This window comes from Sorex fumeus, unplaced genomic scaffold (genome assembly GCF_029834395.1).
Source record: "Sorex fumeus unplaced genomic scaffold, SorFum_2.1 ptg000067l, whole genome shotgun sequence".
Classification (NCBI taxonomy): Eukaryota; Metazoa; Chordata; class Mammalia; order Eulipotyphla; family Soricidae; genus Sorex; species Sorex fumeus.
This window is the reverse complement of record NW_026606124.1, coordinates 3731081-3754946: the sequence shown is the minus strand read 5'-3', so window position 1 is coordinate 3754946 and position 23866 is coordinate 3731081. Positions and strand designations below refer to the sequence as shown.

The window sequence follows — 23866 nt, the reverse complement described above, 5'->3', positions numbered from 1 at the left end:
GATATTTTACTTATTAAGCCTGGAGGTATTTCTGCCACGAGCCAGATAATTACGAGATTGGCTTCTGTAGCTCTGGAGCCATGGCCGTGTCAAAGAGCCGCTCATGGGGGGCAACTCGTGACCTCGGTAGGGCGTGGAGGACGAGCCGGGAACACCCCCCTTCCCATGAGGTTTCTATTGCCCCATCACCGCCGGCTCATACCTGGCATTCCAAAAAACTCTGAGGAGGCCACCATCTTGCTGTCCAGGGGGAAAAAGGCGGAAGGGAGCAACACCCTTTCCCTCCCGGGCAGGCATGGCACCGTGGATTAACACATAGTCCAATCACTTTTCTGCCACAAGCTGCCAGGCTCTGCATTAAGTCCTTGTGCTTCTGGAGCTATGGCCATGCCAGAGAGCTGCTCGTGGGGGGGCATTCATGACCTCAGTAGGGAGTGAAGAATGAGCTGGGAACGTCCCCCTTCCCATGAGGTTTCTGTTGCCCCGTCCCTGCCGGCTCATACCTGGCTTTCCAAAAAGCTCCAAGGATTCTACCTGATTTTAGAGGGAAGTTTTTCATTGTTGAGTATGATGTTAGCTGTGAGGAGTTGGTATATGGTTTTAACTATTTTGAGGACAGCTTTTTCTATTCCCATTCTATTGTTTTTAATTTTATCATGAATGGATGTGGGAGCTCATCAAATTGTCTGTGTCTATTGATATATCGTGTTTTTTTTCTTTGTATTGTCATAGTGCATTATGTTGACTTGCATATATTAAACCATCCTTGCATATCTGGGACAAATCCTATTTGGTCATGGTATATGATTTTTTTAAATATATTGTTGGATTTGATTTGCTAATATTTTTGTGTTTTGTGCCACATCTGGAAGTGCTCAAGGTTTACTCCAGGAATAAACCATGTACAGTGCTCAGGGGCTGTATGTGGTGTTAGTGATTAAACCCAGGTCAGCTGCCTGCAAAGCAAGTGGCACAGGGGGATGTGTGAGCACTGTGACTGAAAGAGAGGATCCACTACCAAGACACCAAACTCAAAAGATGTGCAAGCATGTGGCCAGGATGTGTTATCCCTGAGGACTCTCCCAGTGCACCATAGCCAGTGTGTGCTGAAAGAGAGCGTGTGCCCCCCTGGGGATAACCACAAGCACCATAATCAGGTATGAGCGGGGGGGGGGGGGGGCAGAAAGAGAGAGAGAGAGAATGAGAGAGACAGACAGATAGAGAGACACAGAGAGAGAAAGAGAGAGAGAGACTTGGATAAAGGGCAAAAATAAAGTGTGTATTATGGATTGAAATTCTTTTGTCAGAACTATGAATTGTGAATATTTTCTCTGAATCTTGACATTTTTAATTTTCTTAATACCTACAGATTTTTAATTATCTGAAGTCCGTTTTATGAAAAGTTTGTTATGTGTTTTGTGTTCCATATAAGAAATTTTGGCCTCCCCGAAGGTTGCAAAGATCCTCTTCTAAATTCAATTTTAGAAGTGTTTATAGTTTTAGGTAGAACATTCAGGCTTATGACTTTTATTCAGTTAATTTTGTATATGTTATAAGGTGAGTATTAATTTTCTTCCCAAATGAATCGTCCAGTTATCCCAGCACCATTTGTTGAAAATACTATACTCTCTTCATTGAATTATTTGTAATACTTTTCATTGCAGATGTATATTAGGGTTTATTTCTATATTCTGTGCCATGAATATTTCCTTATATCAAAATCATAGTTTTGATTATCCAAATCTTGTAACAGGGGCCAGAATGACAGTGGGCCACAGTGATAGCCCAGTGGGTAGAGCATCTGCCTTGCACATGCTGACCTGGGTTCGACCCACACTGCCCCAGATGGTCCCCCTACCTTCCAAAAGAGACCCCTGAGCACAGAGCCAGACAGCCCTGAGCATGGCCAGGTATGGCGCCAAAAGAAAAAATATCTTAAAATGGTCTTTATTTTACTAAACAGAAAAATAATTATTGATTGAATAATCTCAACAATGATCATTTGTGATATTTATTACAATGGTCTTCATTTATCGCTGGTTCAGGAGCCACCTCCAGCAGTGTTCGGGGCTTATTCCTGGCTCTGCATTCAAGGGTCACTCCTAGCAGTGTTTGGGGGACCACATGCAGAGCCAGAGATCAAATGGAGTGGACTGCAAGGAAGGCAAAGGCCTTAGGCCCTGTCCTCATTTCTAGCTCAAATTTTATAATGTTCTTTAAACTTCCAACTCTGTTCTTTTTTCAGTCTTATTTTGGTACTCTTGGTCATTTCCATTTCCTTATGAATTGCAGACTCAGCTCTTCTACGAGATTTTCATTGCAGTTTTATTAAAGCTGTTTATCAGGCCCAGTAGGTGAGACACTTGCCTTACATGTGACTACATCAGTGATCCTAGTTCAAACCCCCAGAATCACATATGCTCCCCTGAGCACCGCAGAAATTGCCCTTGAGCACAGTCAGGTGTCATCCCCCAAAATAGAACAAACCAAAAAGAAATCAATCAGCCGTTAGAGAATTGATACTTCATGGGAATACATCCAGTCTGCGAAACGCTGCAGGCACTCATTTCTCCCGGCTCACTTCATTGATAATTTCAGCAAACTTTACAGTCCTGCATTACTGGTCTTCTGTCATATGAAAGTTTCCATTTGTTCAATTTCTAATTGCTTGTGGTGGGAGTATAATTTCTGACCTTCATCCTTCTTTGCGGGCTGGAGTGAGAGCACAGTGGTAGGGCATTTGCCTTGCGCACAGCCGGCACGGCGGAGCTGGGTTTGATTCCTCCGCCCCTCTCAGAGCCCGGCAAGCTCTGAGAATATCTCGCCTGCATGGCAAAACCTGGCAAGCTCCCCGTGACATATTCTATATGCCAAACACAGTAACAAGTCTCAAAATGGAGACGTTACTGGGCCCACTTGAGCAAATCGATGAACAATGGGAGGACAGTGTTTGTTTGTTGTTTGTATCCTTCCTTGCTAGAAGTGGCATTTTAGCTTTGGAAACCCATCAACTCTCCCTCATGAAAACAGATCAAACAGGATTACAGTACTGGAGATTTGAGGTTAAAACATCTGTAAAAAAACTGGATCTTAGCCTCTTCGACTTTGGGTCACAACCCCATATGGGGTTTTTGTAACTTTAAAAAAACAGAATTTAAAGTAATTTTACAGCTAATTTCATAGGTAGGTACATCTTGCATTCCTGTTTTGTAAACCTATCTACTGGGGGTTGCATAAAAATTTCTCAGGCAAAAAGTGGTTGCAAATGGAAACCATTTAGGAAATTCTAAATGAGACCTTGGGATTGGATTCTCCACCTGGCTTGAACACCCCAGGCAGACGCTGAAGACCTGCAGGGGGAGAGAGGACGGCAGAGCTATTGGTCCCTTGAGAGTACTCAGACTGCGTCAGGACTCGGAGGCCAGTGGAAAAGATTCTCACTAGCCAAAGAGACAACTTGAATAGCAATAAAAGTACTGGATTGGAACAACAAATATTTTTTTAAATTTATGATTTTCAAAATATACTTTTAAAAACTCTCTTTCATCTTTAGAGCCAACCAGGACCCCCCTACCGTCCCCCCTGCAAACATACACACACATACACATACACACACACACCCCCCACCATCACCATTATTTGAAAGCTGGCAAATTAAAAGCAGTGTTTATCATCCTGCCTCTTTTTTTAAACTAGAGTAATGAAATGGAAAATCAGGCCAAGATTGTTGGATGTATTTCAGCTCATAAGTGAAGAATGAAAGGAAATTTCAACAGGTCCTCTTTCAAGCACTGACGAAATGAATCCAGGTAGTGTTGCTCAGTGGGTGCTGATGCCCCAGAAACGGATAAAGAATTACACACCATAGGGAATCACATCCTGCCAATGAGAAGGCAATCTTGCAAAATCTGGCAAGATCACAGGAGAGAATCATCCTGAACCTGATGAAGCATCTTGATCTCAGTCTACAGGAATTACAAGCGGCAGAGAGAAATTGATGCAAATAGATGCCATGAGCATATAAAAACAACATGTGATGAAGATACACTCGGGTTGGCCTGACCAAATACGGCAAAGGGGACAGATCCTGGCCCATGGCTTGTGAGCTAAGAATAGTTTTTACCTTTTTTAATAGTTTGGGGAAAATTAAAGAATATTGTGTGAGATGTGAAAATTACATCAAGTTCAAACTTTAGCATCCACAGTTTTTTTTTTGGGGGGGGGGTCATACCCGGTGATGCTCAGGGGTTACTCCTGGCTCATGCACTCAGGAATTACTCCTGGTGACGCTCAGGGAACCATATGGAATGCTGGGAATTGAACCTGGGTTGGCCACGTGCAAGGCAAACGCCCTACCCATTGTGCTATTACTCCAGCCCCCATCCACAGATTTTTTCGTTGGACTATAGTTGTGCCAGCTCACTTGTTCTGCATGATTCATGCCTGTTTTTACATTGCAAAGACCCAACTGAGTAGCTGGGACAGACATGGGGGGGTCTGCAGAGCCCAAACTATGTAGTCAGTGGCCTGTTACAAAAAACCATTTACCAGTTCCTGATCTCGAGGACCCAGTGTCTTCAGTGAAAAATTACAAGAGGGAAAGAGAAATGATGTGAAGAACAAACAGTTTAAAAGAGACTTGAGATGTACCAATTTTCAGAATATGTGGATCTTATTTCAGTTGCTATTCAACATAAATGTAAAAATCCAAAAGAAATGTGAATAACAAAGATATTTATTATTAAAGAATTATTCATCTTTAAAGGTATGATTATAATTTTGTAGTTTTAAAAATATCCTTAGCTTTTAGAGAGACATCCTAAAGTACACAGAAGTCTGGATTTGCTACAGAATAATTCAGGGTGTGGAGTTATTGGGGGTGGGAGAGAATGATACAAGACTGACCATGTTATGAAAATACATAACTGAAAGGTGGGTCATGATGGGCCATCTTGCTATTACTATTTTGTTGTGTCTGTGTATTTAAAAAGAATCAAATAATTCAAGCTTAGTTATTATTAATCACTTAATCACTTAACTTCCCGTTAGTCGTTGATTTGCTCGAGCGGGCGCCAGTAACGTCTCCATTTGTCCCTGTCGCGTGCTAGTGTAGCCCAATGGCATCTGTTCGCTCCGGGAACATGGAGGGCCTCAAACCGATCGTTCATGATCTTCAGGAAGAAGTCTGACCATCTGGTAGGTGGGCGGCCACGCGGTCTCTTGACATCCCGTGGAATCCAATCAGTAACAGCTCTAGTCCAACGGTCGTCTTTAAATCTCATTACGTGACCAGCCCATCTGATTTTCGACACCTTGGCATATGAGACAGCGTCCCGCACGGAAGAGCCTGGCAAGCTATCCGCTGTGTATTCGATATGCCAAAACCAGTAACTACAACTGGTCTCATTCACCTAGTTATTATTAAAGTTTTTTTAAATTGGAGATGAGGGTTGGGTTGGGTCACACCTGGAGGTGCTCAGGACTTACTCTTGGTTCTGTGCTCAGGGATCATTCCTGGCAATGTTCGAGGGACCATTGTAGTGCCAGAGTTTGAAGACGGTTCAACTGTATAAAAGGCAAGCATCTTACCCTCCAGTCCCTGAAATAGTTTAAAAACAGTTGAAAGGCCATTTCTGCAGTACATAATTCTTTTATGTACTTTGTAGATTTTGAGAAGCTCCCATGTTCTCTCTGAGTGTTATTCTCTCTTTTCCTCTCTCTCTTTCACTCACTCACTCACTTGCTCACTCTCTCCCTCTCCCTCCCTCCTTCCTCTTCCTCAAGAGCTCTGAATAAAATTTGGTTTTGCTTCCTGCTCATCTCCTAAAATTACTTTCTGTGAGAAAGGCAAGGACCCTGAAGGCCTGGGTCAGGCCTAAGACTGGCTTTCCTCTCCTGCAAAGAGCAATTCCTCACTCCACCCTGAGTCCACAGCTCCCAAAAAAAATCTGATGGTAGGGATTAACTCTCAGGCCATGCAGAACATGGAGATATCAGATTTGGCTTGATGACTACCTTAGTGGGGCTGCGGGACTCGTGGTCAGTGTCATTGAGGGGCTCATTGCAGACTTTATCAGCCATAGCCTTCCCAGCCAGTCCCAGGGTGGCAGAGTTGGATCAGGAGAAAGTGGCCAACTCTCTTCTTTCCACTTCAGTTACAGCACTAAGTTTTGAATTAACGACTACATATAAGAATTATGACCATGTATAAGAAATGTGACACACCCCACCTCCTGCCGGCGCCAGATAATCTTACCAGCCACCCTCCAGAACTCATGGCTGCTTCTCCCAGAAGGGAGCATAAAATGAGGCCCCCAAAACCATGCCACGGGACTCCGCGCCAGGCTGTTTTCACTCGGGGCGCCCCAGAGAGGGGTGGGTGACAGCCCTCCCTACCCCACGGGACCCAGCCCTGGCAGCTAACATCCACTACCCAATCGCTGCCACACTCCAGGCCGCTTTCCACATGCTCGGGCTGAGCCTCACATATGAGTGAACATATTCCTAGACCACGCAGCCACAACACATCATAAGACATTCCCTACCCATTTTCCATAATTATCACACCATATCTGATGGTTTCAGACAGGCAACAAATCATAGAGAGAAATATATATATGAATATCTATCTATCTGTCTGTCTGTCTGTCTGTCTGTCTGTCTGTCTATCCGTCTATCCATCTACACACGGACATACCTCTCAGAGAGCCTGGCAAGCTACTGAAAGTATCCCGCCTGCACAGCAGAGCTTGGCAAGCTACCCATGGTGTATTCAATATGCCCAAAACAGTAACAGTAATAGGTCTAATTCCCTGGACCCTGAAAGAGCCTCTAATATGGCAGCGTTGGGAAAGATAAGGAGAGGCTGCTAAAATCTCAGGGCTGGGATGAATTGAGACGTTACTGGTGCCCGCTCAAGTAACTCAACGAACAGCGGGGATGACAGTGATGACTTTGTAGATTTAAGGGACTTTGCACATTGTTACTATTATTATATGGTTATGTTTTCTTTTCCTAGTGTCTTCAACTAGAGGTGATGTAGCCTCCCCCTCCCACCACACTACCTTGGATATTTCAAGGGCACCATGGGTGAATGTCGTGTAACTGGAAAGCCAGGGCACAAGACTAGCGGAGCAGCTGGTAGAACTGAGGGTGGGGAGGGGGGGAAGTCACAAGAAGGAGATGGGGCAGGAAGGGGACTCCACTAGAAAAAGGCCGAGAAGAACTTGCTCTAGATGGTAGGCCCTGGTAGGGCAGGAAGCATAAGCCATTGACTTTGAGCCCAGCTACAAAATACATTTGTAACAGACAATTTGGGGACAAACTGTAACATTCCATGGCATGATTCTGATGTTAAGCACCCCAAAGCATGGTCCCTATTTTGCTAACTTTACACCTTCTAAACAATGTTCCCATATGAAACCAAAGTGCCTGTATCATCTTATAAGCCAGGAAAACTGCAATAGTTATTGAAAAGGCATATTAGTGACTGTCTCAGGCCCCGGGTGTTGTTTATCTTCCTGCTAAATGCTAAGATTTCCAAAGTGGACCTATTTCCCCTCTGCAAACATAATAGTGTCTATTTCTGAATGTAGTGGAAATAATTTCACATCTAAATTTGAATTCAGAGCCTCAGAACTGTTCTAAGTGGTTTCTATCTACCTCAATTACACCTTTATTAACTTAATAAATGTTCCCATTATTGAAAGTTTGGTTTTTAAAAAATCCCGATTCTTGTGCCATTCTTCTCGTGGCATTTTCCCACTCGATAGCAGCTCCTCCCCGCCGCCCCCATCCCTCAGTGTAGCTTAAACCTCACTGAGCTTCGAGGCAGGTGACTTAGAAACACAATCCCGAAGCTTATGCCAGTCTCTCATTCTGCAGTCGCTCACCTGGCACCTCAACCCCTCGCCGTCATCAGTAAGCTGGATGATACCCAGGGCTTGGGCACTAGGTGGACAGTCAAGAGGTTTGTCATTGAGTTATTTTTGTAACCGATGTTCCTCTGACTCAGGGTCTTTTTCAGCAGGTGAGAGCATTTTAAACTGTCATCTCCATTAAAGTCAAATGCCACGTGTTCTTCAGGGGACTTAATGACTCTGCCCAGCATGGTTTTATCACTGACCTAGCCAAATGCCAGCGACCCCTGTGATCCCTCTCCAGGTTCGCTCACTCAAACCGGGAGATAAAGTCAGACCCGAGTGTGCCTGAGCACGAAAGAAAGTCGCTCCCAGCTCAAGGAAGCAGATTTGGTTAGAGAGAGGCCAGGGGCCACTTCCCCACATCCTTGGCTGTTAGATTGTCTGCACCCACCTGAGCTCTGAATATATTTACTTGGGTCCTTTCTTCACTTGCTGACTTTCTTTATTGAGCGGGTGCCCAAAGCTTACTTTTGGTTCTCTACTCAGGGATCACTGCTGGTAGGGCTCAGGAGACCCTCTGGGGTGCTGGGGACTGAGTCCTGGTCAACTACATGTAAGTCAGTGCTTTCTCTCTTGCACTCTGTGTCCAGCCCTGGCTTCCTTTTGGTCTCAGCTTTGTTATGACACATGTCTGTGATCACACAGCCAAGAAAAACATGGGTATTTCAATCTTGATGCTCTCCAGGGTGTAGAATCATGTGGCATCCTGGCCACCTTGGGTGGACTGTGCCAGAGCAGGACAGCATGAGGGAGGTATCCAAGCATCCACCGAGGAAATGGGGGTGTTGAGGGCCACACTCCACTCTGCTTGGTGAATACTCACAGTGCCTGTGCTCATGGGCTCTCGTGATAAAGTGGCCCTGGGAGGGGTGGGAGCAGACATGGAAACAGGCATCTGCAGGACACACTGACTGCTGACTCATTTTCATTCCTTCTCTGAGTCCTGGCCCTGTGGACCATTCTCCACTGAGGTCCACCCTGCTCTAGCCCAACTTGCTTTCTCGGTTGTTACCTGACAGTAATCTGGTATTTCCCAGAGCGCTCCCTGCCTCTCCTCCCTCCCAGGCCGCGCTTCAGGGCAGTGGCCCACTCTTTCCCATCCTCAGCTGCTAGTGACTTTTAGCCAGGACCCAGACACTCATGGGGACCAGCATCCTGGGTCAGTCAGATGCATCCTCCAGCCCTGGGCCACGTTCTGTGTCCTGACTTGAGCCCTGGCAAGCACACAGGCTGCAGGCGTCTGCACATGTTACAGGTGGCTTCAGGCTTTCTGACAATCAGGCAGGGATGCCCAGGAGGTGTGAGCAGCTGAGCTGAACGATTCGCCAGATGGATCAGCCTTAAAGTAGGGGATCTTAAAAACAGGGAGACGGCTTTGGAAGAAATAAAAACCACAGCAGCTTTGAATCACACCCCATGGTGCCCAAGGGTCACTCCCTGCTCAGCACTGGGACTCCTGCTGGCAGTGCTCCTGGGATTGTGAGGAGCTGGAGGTGAAACCGGGCCTCCTGACGGTACAGCACATGCTCCCACTCACTGCACTCTCACTGGCCCAGATCAGTTTTTAAAATCTAGAGTTTTTCAGGTCCCCTGGCTGCGATGGGCTGTAACAGTTCTGGGCCTGCAGCCTTGAGCTTATGAGTCTCATGAGGTGAGTTTCAAGGGCTGCCTGAGGAAATTCGCACAAACTGAGTTTGCCATCTACCATAATCATTTATCAGTTCTATATAAAAATAAGCAACAGGGAAGTTCTTCTTTCCAGGCTTAGGGCCTGTCTCCAGTTTGAGATGATATGCCCTCTGCTGCTCTCTCTGCCTTCGTGTTATTTTGGACTGAAGCAAAGAACCAGATATGCAACATTCCAAAACAAATGGCTTCAATTTTTCCACTCATATCAGTGTGAACAGGAATATCACACAAAGAGACATGTCGCTCTATAGACTAACTCTTGCTAATAGAAACCCTTGTCTTCGAGGGATGACATAAAGTCACATTTTGGCACAGTCTAGAGGCATAAAGTACATCTTATAGGAAATCTGAGTATTTTCACTCTCTTTAGTATTTTATTGACTCAGAGAAGGCAGAGATTAACGAAAGGAACTGAAGCGGAAGCTGCTGTCGTCCTGGTGCGGGAAGAACACTGGACATGAGGGCGTCTCAAAGGGTCCTTGGCAGTTGGTGACAGTGAGTCACTTCTGTGCTTAACTTACAGAATAAACAAACACACAACCAAAGGCTTTCTCAGCGGAAGCAGCTGCACGAGGCTATTCTTCGTGTTCCTTTTTTCCATTCTGCTTCTAATTTTGCTTAATCGCTTTGTTTCAGGAAGGGTTTTCACTCATCGGCAGCAAGAGCTGGTTGAAGATTGTGAGGCGGAGGGACTGCCTGTTGTTTGGGACCACGATACAGGCAAGACGCTGCTTCAGGCAAATGGCCCTGTGGGGGTGGGGAGGGGCAGCCCCTTCAGGTGAGGGGGGCTGGGAGAATGCGCATCTAGGGAAGACATGCTGAGCGGACCATGAGCTAGGGTCGGCAGGTGACACTAATGGAGCCATGCACCCATCTCTGTCCCTGCACAGGCGGGGAGGGGCCGGGGCCAGTATTGTCTATCTTCTGTTTTTGTGTTGGGAAGGGGTGTCATTTCCCATGCCTCCCTGAATGTTTTTCATTTTTCTCGTCTTCAATACGAAAAGAAAATCCCTCTTCTCTGCTTTCGAGCAGTATTAAAGGTAAAGAATGATCCTCATCAAAGAAACCTGCAGACTAATCACTTGGATTATCTTCTTTCAAAAATAGCTATAATAACCAATCTGTTATCATTCACGGAGTGGATAATACTGAAATTTAGGTGAGAGATCCTCATTCTGAGGGCTTATCCAGTGAGCGCTGAAAGAGGTCTTCCTTCATGAGCATCTGACAAAGGGGTTTTCACCAGGCTCATAGACCCTCCAAAGGGTCTGCAGGAAAGTCAGAAGTTCTGGGAATTTACAAGGATCTTCACTGACCTCTAGCAGAAACCTAACATCTCTCTATTGAAGGCTGTCTACATGAGACCACAGAGATGTATCTTTTCACCAATAAAAATCAATTAAGTTTTTTTTTGGCTTTTAGGCCACACCTGCCTGCCAGTGCTCATTCTTGGCTCTGCACTCAGGGATTACTCCTGGCTGTACTCAGGATGCTATATGGGGTGCAGAATATTGAACTTGGGTCAGCCGTATGCAAGGCAAGTGCCCTGCTTGCTGTACTATCTCTCTGGCCCCTAAAAATCACGTTTGAAAAAAACTGGGGGCCACACCCAGCAGTGCTTAGGATGTAGTTCCAGGGTCAAACCCAGGGCTCCTGTAAACAAAACATGTGCAGAGCCTTTGCTGCCTGCTATGCTACTTCATCTTTCTCTTCAGAGAACTTTGACACTGTAATGTAGAATTTAATGTTACACTGGTGAAGGGACAGGTACACTGTATGACTGAAACCCAATCACGAACAACTTTGTAACTGGACTTCTCAGGTGAGTCAATAAAAATAAATTTTTTAAAAAAAGAATTTAGGGGCTGGAGCGATAGCACAGCGGGTAGGGCATTTGCCTTGCACGTGGCCGACCCGGGTTCGATTCCCAGCATCCCATATGGTCCCCTGGGAACCGCCAGGAGTAACTCCTGAGTGCAGAGCCAGGAGTAACCCCTGTGCATCATCAGGTGTGACCCAAAAAGCAAAAGAAAAAAGAAAAGAAAAAGAATTTAATGTTACAGAAATGTATATTTATGTAAGATATATATCCAATCTAGAGTACATTTTTAACCTCAAATTTTAATTTTTGTATAGATTTTTATTTCAAATAACTTAATGCTAGGAGCTTTGTCTATTGTGAATTGCATTCTTTACACTGGAGATATTTCTAGCTGCTTGTTATATTTTTCTGAATTAATTAAATTTAGCTTAACTGGTAGATTTTTAATTTGTAGGAAAGTAATGTTCTAATCTGCCAACAGTGACAATTTTGCTTGTTTCTATTTGCTACTCTTCTCTTACTGAATGATTTAGACCATCTAGAACATGGTAATTATCCGGTTAGAGTGCCACCCTGCTATCTCGCCGCCTTGTATGAGAAGTGGGTGTAGATGTTTGGATCAACTCTGGCCCTTGATGGGGTATTCTTGGCCATTAAAGCAAGCCATTTCTTCACTTGCTTATATTTTTAATATAGGGATTACACATTAAATTTTAACTGAATCCTTTTTTGGATACCTGTTAAGATCATGGGTTTATTTCTCTCCTTTAAACTACTTCCTGGATAATACTAACAACAGGGTCTTCCTTTGGTTGTATCTGGCGAAGGTGTCCTTTGGTGCCTCTTGACTTTAACTACTTTCGTTTACCAAATGTCATGTCATGGGGCTGGAGCACAGCACAGTGGGTAGGGTGTTTGCCTTGCACGTGGCTGCCCCAGGTTCGATTCCTCCATCCCTCGTGGAGAGCCCAGAAAGCTACCGAGAAAATCTTGCCTGCACGGCAGAGCCTGGCAAGCTACCCATGGTGTATTCGATATGCCAAACACGGTAAGAACAAGTCTCACTTCATGTTCCTGGAACGAGCAGATGCCATTGGGCTACACTAGCACGTGACAAGGACGAATGGAGACGTTACTGGTGCACGCTCGAGCAAATCAATGAAACAGGACAACAGTGCTACAGGGCATGTAACAAAGACCATTGCTTACTGGAACAAAGCCAGGACCGCAGACCAATAGAACAGGCTGGAATATCCGTGCACACAACCCCAAATGTGTGAACATCTAATCTTCGATAAGGGAGCAAGAAATGTGAAGTGGAACAAGGAAAGCCTCTTCAACAAATGGTGCTGGCATAACTGGACAACCACATGCAAAAAAAATGGGCTTAGGCCTCGACCTAACACCATGCACAAAGTCAGATCAAAATGGATTAAAGATCTCAACATCAGGCCAAAATCCATAAGGTACATTGAAGACAAGGTCGGCAAAACCCTCCAGGATATTAAGGCTAATGGTATCTTCAAAGACTCCACTGACCAACCAAGTGGAAACAGAGATAAACAAATGGGACTATCTTAAATTAAGAAGCTTCTGCACCTCAAAAGATACAATAACCAGAATACAAAGACAATCTACAGAATGGGAAAGGATATTTACCCAATGCCCATCTGATAAAGGGTTGATATCAAGGACATACATAGCACTGGTTGAACTCATTTCATTTTTTCATTTCATCATCCTGTTAATCGTCGATTGCCTCGAGCAGGCCCCAGTAACGTCTCTTTCATCCTAGCCCTGAGATTATATTCACGGCTCTTTAGGAGAATGAGACCCATCATTGTTACTGGTATTTGGCATATTTGGTAGGCCACGGGGAGTTTGCCAGACTCTGCCCTGTGGGCAGGCTACATTCGATAGCCTGCAAGTTTGTCCAAAGTAGGAATGAGATAATAAGATGTCGCGCGGCCGCAAATGCGGCCGCGCGGTTCCGGGATCTGGATTTTATAGTCTCTGAGTCTTGGCCAAGACTCAGAGACTATAAAATCCAGATCCCGGACGAGAACAGTGCAGTCTCTGCCCCCGCGCCTGGGTGTTCCTTCCCGGAGTCCCTTGGAGGGGAGCGGGTTGAGCTTTCCTCCCTGCCCCGACCAGGGCTACGGCAGCCGAAGACCTTCAGGACCAGCCACCACCATGCTGAGACCACTCTCCGCACACATGAAGGTACTGGCAGAGGGACAAAGCCACGTGGGTTCCGGGGCCGAGACCTCCAAGCCTACTCGATTTGGAGTCGAGCATCTTCCACCCAGATCCTCCAAATTCCAGTAGGCGGGGGTCACACCCACCACCTGGCCCCCTGGCGCCGTGTAATCCCATCAGCGGTTGAACTCAATAAGAAGAAAACATCTAACCCCATCAAAAACTAGGGTGATGACTTTTGGAAAACAGTATGGACGACTCTCAAAGAATTAGAAATTGAGCTCCTATTTGACCCAGCAATACCACTCCTGGGAACATACCCCAGAGAGGCGAAAAAGTATAGTCGAAGTGACATCTGCACTTGTCTGTTCATTGCAGCACTGTTTACAATAGGTAGAATATGGAAAAAACCTGAGTGTCCAAGAACAGATGACTGGTTAAAGAAACTTTGGTACATCTACACAATGGAGTACTATGTAGCAGTTAGAAAAAATGAAGTTATGAAATTTGCATACAAGTGGTACTACATAAAAAATATTATGCTAAGCGAAATGAATCAGAAAGAGAGGGACAGACATAGAAACATTGCATTCATCTGGGTAACATAAAGTAACAAAATAAGAGACTAACACCCAAGAACAGCTGTGATAAATACCAGGTTGTTCACTCCATGGCTTAGAGGCCAGCTGCACACTCTAGGGGTAAAGGCAGCTCAGATAGAGAAGGGAGCACCAAATAAAGGGTGCTGGGAAGATCTGCCCAGGATGGGAGATGCCTGCTGAAAGTAGTCTATGGACCGAACATGATTGCCACCCAATGTCTCTTTTGCAGACCACAGCACCCAAAAGGAGTGATAGAACAAAAGGGAATGCCCTGCCACAGAGGCAGGGTGGGGTGGGGGATGGGGGTGGGAGGGATACTGGGATTGGTGGGGGTGGAGAATGGGCACTGGTGGTGGGATGGGTACTAGATCACTGTATAACTGAAACCCAAGCACAACAACTTGTTAAGTCTACAACTGTACCTCATGGTGTTTCACTAATAAAACAAAAACAAAAAATGGGGTGATGAAATGAACAGAAACTTTCCCAAAGAAGAAATCCAAATGGCTAAAAGGCACATGAGAAAATGCTCTACATCACTAATCATCAGGGAGATGTAGATCAAAACAACAATGAGATATCATCTCACACCACAGAGACTGGCCCACATCCACAAGAACAAAAGCAACTGGTGCTGGCGTGGATGTGGCGAGAAAGGGACCCTCCTCCACTGCTGGTGGGAATGCCGACTGGTTCAGCCCTTTTGGAAAACAGTCCATTTGCACTTTTGCACTTCTATGTTCATTGCTGCACTATTCACAATAGCCAAAATCTGGAAAAAACCCGAGTGCCCAAGAACAGATGACTAGTTAAAGAAACTCTGGTACATCTACACAATGGAGTACTATGCAGCTGTTAGAAAAGATGAAGTCATGAAATTTACATACAAGTGGTACTACATGGAAAGTATCATGCTAAGCGAAATGAGTCAGAAAGAGAGGGACAGACATAGAAAGATTGCATTCATCTGGGGAATATAAAGTAACAAATTGGGAGAGTAACACCCAAGAATGGCCAAGAGAAGTATACCAGGAGGTTCACTCCATGGCTTGGAGGTCAGCCGCACATGCTGAAGGAGAAGGCAGCTCAGATAGAGAGGTGAGCACCAAGTAAAGGGCGTTGGGAGGACCCTCCCAGGATGAGAGATGCATGCTGAAAACAGACTATAGACTGAACATGGTAGCCACTCAGTGCCTCATTTGCAAACCACAGCACCCAAAAGGAGAGAGAAAACAAAAGGGAACGCCCTGCCACAGGGGTGGGGTGGAATGAGGGGGTGAGGGGGTTGGAGGGATGCTGGGAGCATTGGAGGTGGGGAATGGGCTCCGGTGGAGGGATGGGTACTCAATCATTGTATAACTGAAACCCAAGCACAAAAATTTGTAAGGTCAACAATTGTACCACATGGAGTTTCACTAATAAAAAATTTAAAAAGACCATTGCGTACATTGACAACTAAAAGTATTCTGAGGGAAAAATATTCATTTTCTTCACAGTAACTTCATGTGACTCACGCAGGCTCTCTTTCCTCCCTGACTGAACCATCTAGACTGTCAGCTCTGTCTGCACGTGGGCTGCTTTTGCTCTTCTGTGATGCTGGTCCCAGGGGCCTCGCTGATCAGCTCAAGGAGCCATCGACATCCTCATCCCAAGGGTAGGGGTAATGCAGAGCAGTAATGCAACCCCTGATCATGTTGCTTCTCATCCTTAATAAGTCGCTGAACTTTTCCACGTTTGTTGGGTTTCTCTGGCCTCGATATTTTGGCATTACCTCCCAGTTTGAAAGCGAAGAGTCAGAGCAATCGTGAAGTTCCTTCTCTGGTTAAGTCTATTTCCTGTGCTTTCCCTCCATATTTCTGCAGTAGAAAGACCCACTATTAGTGGGGAAACTGCCTTTTATGGGGGCCCTAGAGGCTAAGGAAGAGCAGGGAGCTCTACCCCGACCCAAAGGACAGGACGTTCTCCCAGCTCTGTTGGCTGCATCTAAAGCCAGCAGGAAAAGCCATAAGTTGGTGGGGTGTCTCTTGTCTCTGGGCACCCATCTTGGGCATGCTTTCCAGGCCAGGCCTGCCTGCCGTGGAGTCTCAGCTTCAGAATCTCCCCACACATGAAATCGCAAAACTTTCAACTTAGCTGTCCTTTTCAGAAACAGGTTTTTCAGAACAGGATTGGCCTGCAGAGCTGACCTTGCACAGAGACACTGAGGTGGTGGCAAAGGGGAACAGGCAATCTGGTGGTTCTGGAACGTTGTATGTATAAGACCCTATAACACACAGTACTGAAAATCACTGTGCCTCAGAAAAAAATGGCAGACAAGAATAAAGATGTTCTGAAAATTAAAAAACAAACAAACCAGAAGCAGCCTTTCTCTGCTGGTGGAGAGGCTGTTCCCCGAGTCAGTTCAGAGGGCTGAATGCCTCCCACACTGGGTTAAGGACAAAGAGACAAGCATTTCTCCATGTTTTGTTTTCTGAAGAGTCTCTGCAAAGGGCATTTTCTGTTAGCTGCAATGACTTATGCCTAAGTGCTTCAAAGTAGGATGGGAACAATTTATCCTGTGAGCCCCCCTTTAAAATACAACAATTTGGAGGGACTCTTCTTAGGTGACAGAAACTGGAGACTGTTTATTCAGGGCGGTCTCTGGTTATTAACGTGTATTGAAAAACTTTCATTTCATAGCAAGGAACTCTGACTTCCATTTATGGCATTAAAAGAAATCTCAAAACTTTCAACTTCGCTGTCGTTTTCGTTAGCTTATTAAATGGTTTTCCACTGTGGTACTTCAGGGCACTGAAGATATGGGGTGAAGATGTAACTCACTTTCCGATTTTTCTGGAAGTACCTTGGTTTTTATCTAGAGTTCACACACGTTGAAGTAGTATTTCTGGCTTCAAATGATAAGCTCAAAATCTATCAGAATTTTATAGAAGCGAACACGGAACAAGACTTGTGTTAGGCTATCAGACATACAATTTAGCCTACCCTGTCGTTTAGGGAGCAACGTTCTGAAGAAAACCCGACTTTCCAGAATCATTCTTATGAAGACACACATAGGTGCCACTTGGTCTCTGATCTTTGCTTGCTTACATGTGAATTCATTGTTTATTCCTGTAGCTTTTCATTTAGCTCGGGGCTGCAGTAATGTGATCACTACTCGAAATGCATAACCATGGTAATTAGAGAATTCTACTAGACATAGCAAATATAGGGAATTTCACAGTAACATTTTAAAATTTTTACTGATTGAGGTTTTGTGATTTACGAGTTGTTAGTGCTGGTTTCCTGCGTACATAATTCCGGCACCACAATCCTCACCGGTGTACCCACCTCCCTCTGCCTAGGATCCCCAAAGCCCCTCCTTTTCAAGCCCTTCCTCACACAAAGCCACGTGTGTGGGTCTGTTCTCTCACTGCGTTGCTGGTTCCCCTTTGTTGCCCCCTTGCTGTGCATCTATAGATACCTGGAAAAAAAAAAAACCTTGGGGGCTGGAGCAATAGCACAATGTGCAGGCAGCCAACCTTGGTGCCCCATATGGCCTCCTGTGCCCACCAGGAGTGATCCCTGAGCACAAAGCCAAAGTTACCCCTGAGCACTGCCAGGTGTGGCCAAAAAAAACCCCAAAATTTTAGGCACTGTGATTTATAGTACTGACAATGACAAGGCTTCATACACAGACATTGCAACACTGCGCCTTCCGGCATGTCTGCTGCCCCCAACCCTCTTTCTCTCTCCACCCACCCTGCAGTGATAAGCCTCGTACTACAGACCAGCTCTCAGTTACTGCTGCATTTGGACATTTGTTGTTTCTTTATGTCCCAGATAAAGATTGTGACATAAGGTAAGCTAGAAGCAGCTACGTCCATGGCAAGATGCAAAAGAAAAAGTACGAAAGACCAAGAGGCATATAAGAAATACTCAACTTCACTTAACAATCAAAGAAATGAAACTCTAAAGTAAAAATCTGTTAAGATTGTAGATTAACAAAAGGTGAAACAGAATACAGGACTCAGAGATTCGGAACCACAGGGAAATGACTGGGAGTCGAGGTCACCATGTCAGTACAAAGTATAAAGTAGAATGATCCTTTGGCCAGGCTGGCCACTGGTAGGCATTTAGGACACAAGTGTATGGTTAAGAGTGTTTACTATGGCTTTATGATTTATAATAGGAACAAAAGCCTGGAAAGAAGTGTTTATTAGTAGGAGGCCAGTTAAAGGAATACTCGTCAGCATTAAATATGATGGACATATACTTCTGTTTTTACAAAACAGTAATTTAAAAATATACATATATGAAACTTAGGGCTGGAGCGATAGCACAGCGGTAGGGCATTTGCCTTGCATGCAGCCAACATGGCTGACCCGAGTTCGATTCCTCTGCCCCTCTCGGAGAGCCCGGCAAGCTACCGAGAGTATCTTGCCCGCACGGCAGAGCCTGGCAAGCTCCCCGTGACGTATTCGATATGCCAAACACAGTAACAACAAAGTCTCCAATGGAGACGTTACTGGGCCCGCTCGAGCAAATCGGCCTTTATTTATTAGTATATGAAAACATGTGTTTTATAGGTTGTATAAAAGTGTGCATATATTCTAACATCTACTAGAATATCTTGAGTATATGCTACTATTTCTATATATTAGAACATCTCCTTTTCATAGATTTTCAATGATGATGAATTACTTTTATGCTTGAGGGAAAGGATGAAATGAATTGAGAAATGAAGAGAGGGGCTGGAGCAAATAGTCCAGCAGGGAGGGTGTTTGCCTTGCACGCGACTGACCCGAGTTTGATCCCCTGCATCCCATATGATCCTCTGAGCACCTCCAGGAGTAATTCCTGAGTACAGAGCTAGGAGTTACCTGTGAGCATTGCCGGGTGTGACCCAAAAAGAAAAAAAAGAAAAATGAAGAGAACCAAGCAGTGGCATTAAAGGGGTAGCACTCTCTCTTGCTAAACACGCTATGCCATCATCGCTTAGCCATGCCAAGAATTTTCAGGTACTTCAATATGTAGTTTTGTTTGGTGACTTAATCTAAAAATTGAAATAGAAAATGAAGGAATTTTTGCCTATAGGAACATACAAGATTCTGATAACTGTGGGTAAGATGTTTTAAGCTAGAGGTGATATGTGTATTCATGAAATGAAAAGTAACATCACTCTGGGTTAGAATTTCTTTACAAAGGAGACCACAAAAAGAGCCACACTACGTGCTCCCTGTCTGGGCGTGTGTCAAGTGGATGCCTCTGAATTAGGCAGAATACGAGGGTGGATAAAGAGGAAACTACTTCTCCTGAAAGAACAGCCTTGTTGTTGTTACACTTTAGTTCTATCTGAGAACTATTAGGTCTGATGAAGTTGATTTTAAAACTAATTGGCCCTCCCATTTTGCTCATTTGCCAAGGATAACTCATACAGCAAATTTAAAGCAACATTTCCCTGTATGGTATGTATGAGAGTTCGGCCTCTTAAAGGGTAAAGGCTTATCAATGAAACACATCAGCTTTTAGCATGTGATTGTCCCACTCATCATCCTTGCCTTTCGGATTTATTGGCTCAATTACTTCTGCCTGGTTCGCTTTCTAGACACAGGGTTAGGAAAAACTGGGACAAAGACTATGGCAAGTCCCCCTCACGGGCTTCCTGCTTGAGAGCAGCTATCCTCCTTCAGAGACCCGAGGCTGCTCTTCCAGTTTAGTGACCTGGTCTTTGTGGTTGGGCTTTTCCATTTCTGTGGATACCAGTTCCCTGAAGGAAATGAATTTTAGTATAAAGAGCAGCTCCCTGAAGTGAGAGGGAAACTTTATTGGCTTTTCCATGTGAATATCCAGTTTCTCAAAACTTCCTTTGCCTACCGCCCCCCTTCCAGCAGTACTCGGCACTCAGTACTCAGCACTCCCTGGAAATCGACCTTGATGAGAACAGAAAATGCCCCCCACCCCCCACACACTGAAGGCTCCTCGGGATAACCCCCCTCACCCAGGGTGGCATGGCCCACTTTGGAAAACACTGCCCGTATCTGTCCCTCTGCCCTGCCAGGCTCACTAACCCCACGTGATAGGTCATGACAGAGGGACACTGACGACCCCTGTGCTCTGTCCGGCAGAACAAGAGCCGGATGTTCCGGGTGCAGTTCGGCGGCGAGACGGGGCAGCAGGCCCTGGAACACTGCTGCAGCTGCGTGAAACGCCTGGCACAGTACACGGCCGTCCAGGAGCCTGACAGGACAGGCTGCGAGCTCCAGCTGAGTCCTGGCCCCAGGAGGGACTGTGCACAGAGCACCCCACTGCAGCTCTGCGTAAGTAAGCCCGGCTGTGTGCTTGGTCAGGGCACCCGGACAAGATGTAAAACGTCTCTGATGGTCAGACTTACTCTAGTTAACGGTGGAGCCTCCCGGTAGCCAGTTAGAACCCTAGAAATTAGACTGGGCGAGTCCTGGCTGCATTTTGCCTGGCACTGTGGAACAGTGGTTTTCCAAAGTGGGGTTCATGAGCCCCTAAGGCCTTCCCACGAACCCACCCCGCCCAAATCATCACCACGTGCAGGCCCTCAAGGGCATGTGTGAATGGACCACATGGCCTGGAATGGAACCAAGGTTGGCCACATGCAAGATCTGTGTTTCAGGGCATCTGCACTCACAGGCCCTGTTAGAATCACCCCCCACCCCCTTAATTTCTACTTGGATGTTTTATGCACATTTGACGTAATACTAAAATTATCATTCTAGTCTATGGCCATACCACCCTGAACGTGCCTGGTCTTGGAAGCTAAGCAGGGTCAGGCCTGGTTAGTACTTGGATAGGAAAACTATCTCATAAAAGAAATCCCAGGCCTAGTTTTAAACGTTCTTCTCATCAGCTGCTGCTCTATTCTTGGAGAATACCCTCCCCCCACTCCCGTAAAAGGATGGAGAGTTTACTGTAGGATACTTAAGTGCTCATGATCCTCTGATCAAATTCCTCTGCGCTGACCAGTTTAGATTCAGATCATAGGCTAGTCCACCCGTGCATAAGGTACAACTGGAACCAATAGGATCCCAGACTTGGGAACTAGGCAACACAGGTACATCAGGCTAAAACTGAATCAGGCCCACAATCATCTAGATACCAAAAAGACCAGTGGAAACTGATGGAATAACAAATAGTGTTGCGAGCTTTAGCAGGGAATGAAGGCTCTTGGTCTCTGACTGTAAAAGTTGGTCTGAAATTCTAGACAGAAATATCCCAAAGGTGGACTGTGCAAGAGAACCTTCCTGTCTCTTCTTGATTCTGTCTTCAGAGAGAGTGGTACTTTGGTGTCTGGCCCAATGTGCATCCTGATGTACACAGGCTTCAGAATAAAAACAAACCTAGGTTTACACAACACCAGAGAGAGAGAGAGGAGAGAGAGCGCGCGCAAAAGGGAATGCCCTGCCACAGATGCGGGACAGGGTGGAGGGTACTGGGTGGGGGTGGTGGGAGGGATACTGGAACCACTGGTGGTGGGAAATGGGCACTGGTGGAGGGATGGATACTCGATCATTGTATGACTGAAACGCAAGCACTAAAGTTTGTAAGCCTGTAACTGTACCTCACGGCGATTCACTAATAAAATAAATTTAAAAAACAAAAATCTAGGTTCCATTGCAGTCTTGGGGCCCAGGGAGATAGCTCAAAGATCTGGAACACATGCTCTCCGTGAGCGAAGCCACAGGTTCAATTCCTGGAACCCTGTGGCCCCCGAGCACTGCCAGGTCTCAGCAGCACCACGTGCACCCACTGAGTCACTTGGCCTGCACTGACCAATGATTGTCCAGAGTGACTCCTGGGTCCCTGGGCATCGTTTAGGAGGATCCCCGAAAGTTAAAAAGGAAAACAAAACCCTTGGCCTTGGTTGCATGATCTCATGCACATTACTAAATTTCACTCATGACCTGACCTGGTGAGATGGAAATGTTGCCAAGTTCCTAATACAGTGTCTGGTGAATTCAGGAATGTTCCCGTTATTGTTACTGTGACACCGTTGCTCTTTAATCTCTCTGCTCATACTGGCTGTTTCCAGTCTCACTGGTGCAATGATCTCTCATTCCGATTTGCATTTTCCTGATAACAAGTGACAATGAGCACTTTCTACTAGCCATCTTACGTATCTTCTTCAGGAAAAGTTTCTGTCCATCAAAAAGTTTCCCTTTTTTGATGTGGTTATTTATAGGTTTTTGTTACTGGGCTCTGAACTTTCTACATCTCAGATAATTAGCCCTTCACCAGGTGATGCACAAGCATTTTCTCCCGTTTAGTGGGTGTCTTATTTTAACCCGAGTTTCTTTCAGCATCCCAAACCTTTTTTAAGTTTGGTGACCCCCCCCTTGTTTTCATTTTTTGCTCCAAGGCTAGTTTGTTGAAGGCATCTCTTGAAGTCCACATTTTGTTTGTTTGGTTGGTTGGTTTTGAGACCACACCAGGCAATGCTCGGGGGTTACTCCTGGCTCTGCACTCAGGAATCACACCTGGCAGTGCTCAGGGGAACGTATGGGGCCTAGGATCAAACCTGGGTCAGCCAAGTGCAAGGCAAACTCCCTATCTGCCCTCCACATTCTGGAGAGTTCTGCCTGTTTTCCTCAATGTAGTTTAAGGATTCTTGTCTAACCTCAAGGTCTTTACTTTGAATTAACTCTTGTGAATGGTATGCCTTATAAAGATTGTTATCGCCCCCCACCCCTTGGGGGAAAAGACATGTGCCTAACCAGCTTTCCCAGAACCATCTGTTGAAGAGGCTTTCCTTGCTCCACTTCATGCCCTTAGTGACTCTGTCGTAAATTGTCCATAAACCTGAGGACTTATCTTTGGGATCTCAATTCTGTTCCATCGATCTGTGAATTTTACCTTTTTGCCAGTATCACATCGTTTTGATTACTATAGCTTTTTTAGTATAATCTAAACTCAGGAAATGCAGTATCTCCCATTTATTTTTTCTCAGAATTACTTTCAGTTGGTTATTTGGGAAGATTAATGATTCCATACAAACTGAAGAATTTCTTCAGAATTTTTTATGGAAATTTATTGACTATGATGCTTTTGGAAGAACAGTCATTTTGACAATCATCTTTTTTCTGGGGGAGAGGGGCTGGAGAGGGGTGGGTCCATTCCCAGTGGTGCTCAGGGATCCCTCCTAGGACCATCAGGGGTACTGAGAATCAAACCTGGGTTGGAGGCTCTTGGAGGCTAGTGCCCTATCTATCCAATGTACTATTATTGCTCCAACCCCATGGCATTAATTCTTCCAATCCATGAACATGGAATATCTTCCCATTTCTTCAACAGTGACTTAGAGTTTTCAATGTATAAGTATGGCACAGCCTTTAAAGTTTATTTCTAGGTTTCTAATATTTTTGGACATTTTAAATTGGGTTGTATTTTATTTTTCCCCCTTTTCTACTTCATCATTTACATATAGAAACACAACAGATTCTTGTTTTGATGTTGTAGGTTGCTACTTTGCAGTACTGGTTTTCTTTTTTCTTTTTTTCTTTAAATTGATTCACCGTGAGATACAGTTACAAAGCTTTCATGTTTGGGTTTCAGCCATACAGTGATCAAACACCCAATCTCCACCAGTGCACATTCTCCACCACCAATGTCCCCAGTATCCCCCCCTC

General features: G+C 45.3%; 1 protein-coding gene across 1 annotated transcript in view; it reads left to right on the top strand.

Moving 5' to 3' along the window:
- REC114 (REC114 meiotic recombination protein) overlaps positions 1-23866 on the top strand; it is a 96588-nt gene that overhangs the window by 61401 nt on the left and 11321 nt on the right. The window contains exons 3-4 of the mRNA XM_056128736.1: positions 10248-10331; positions 20339-20530. Of these exons, the coding sequence (XP_055984711.1) occupies positions 10248-10331; positions 20339-20530 (276 nt within the window). The remainder of the gene's footprint in view (positions 1-10247; positions 10332-20338; positions 20531-23866) is intronic.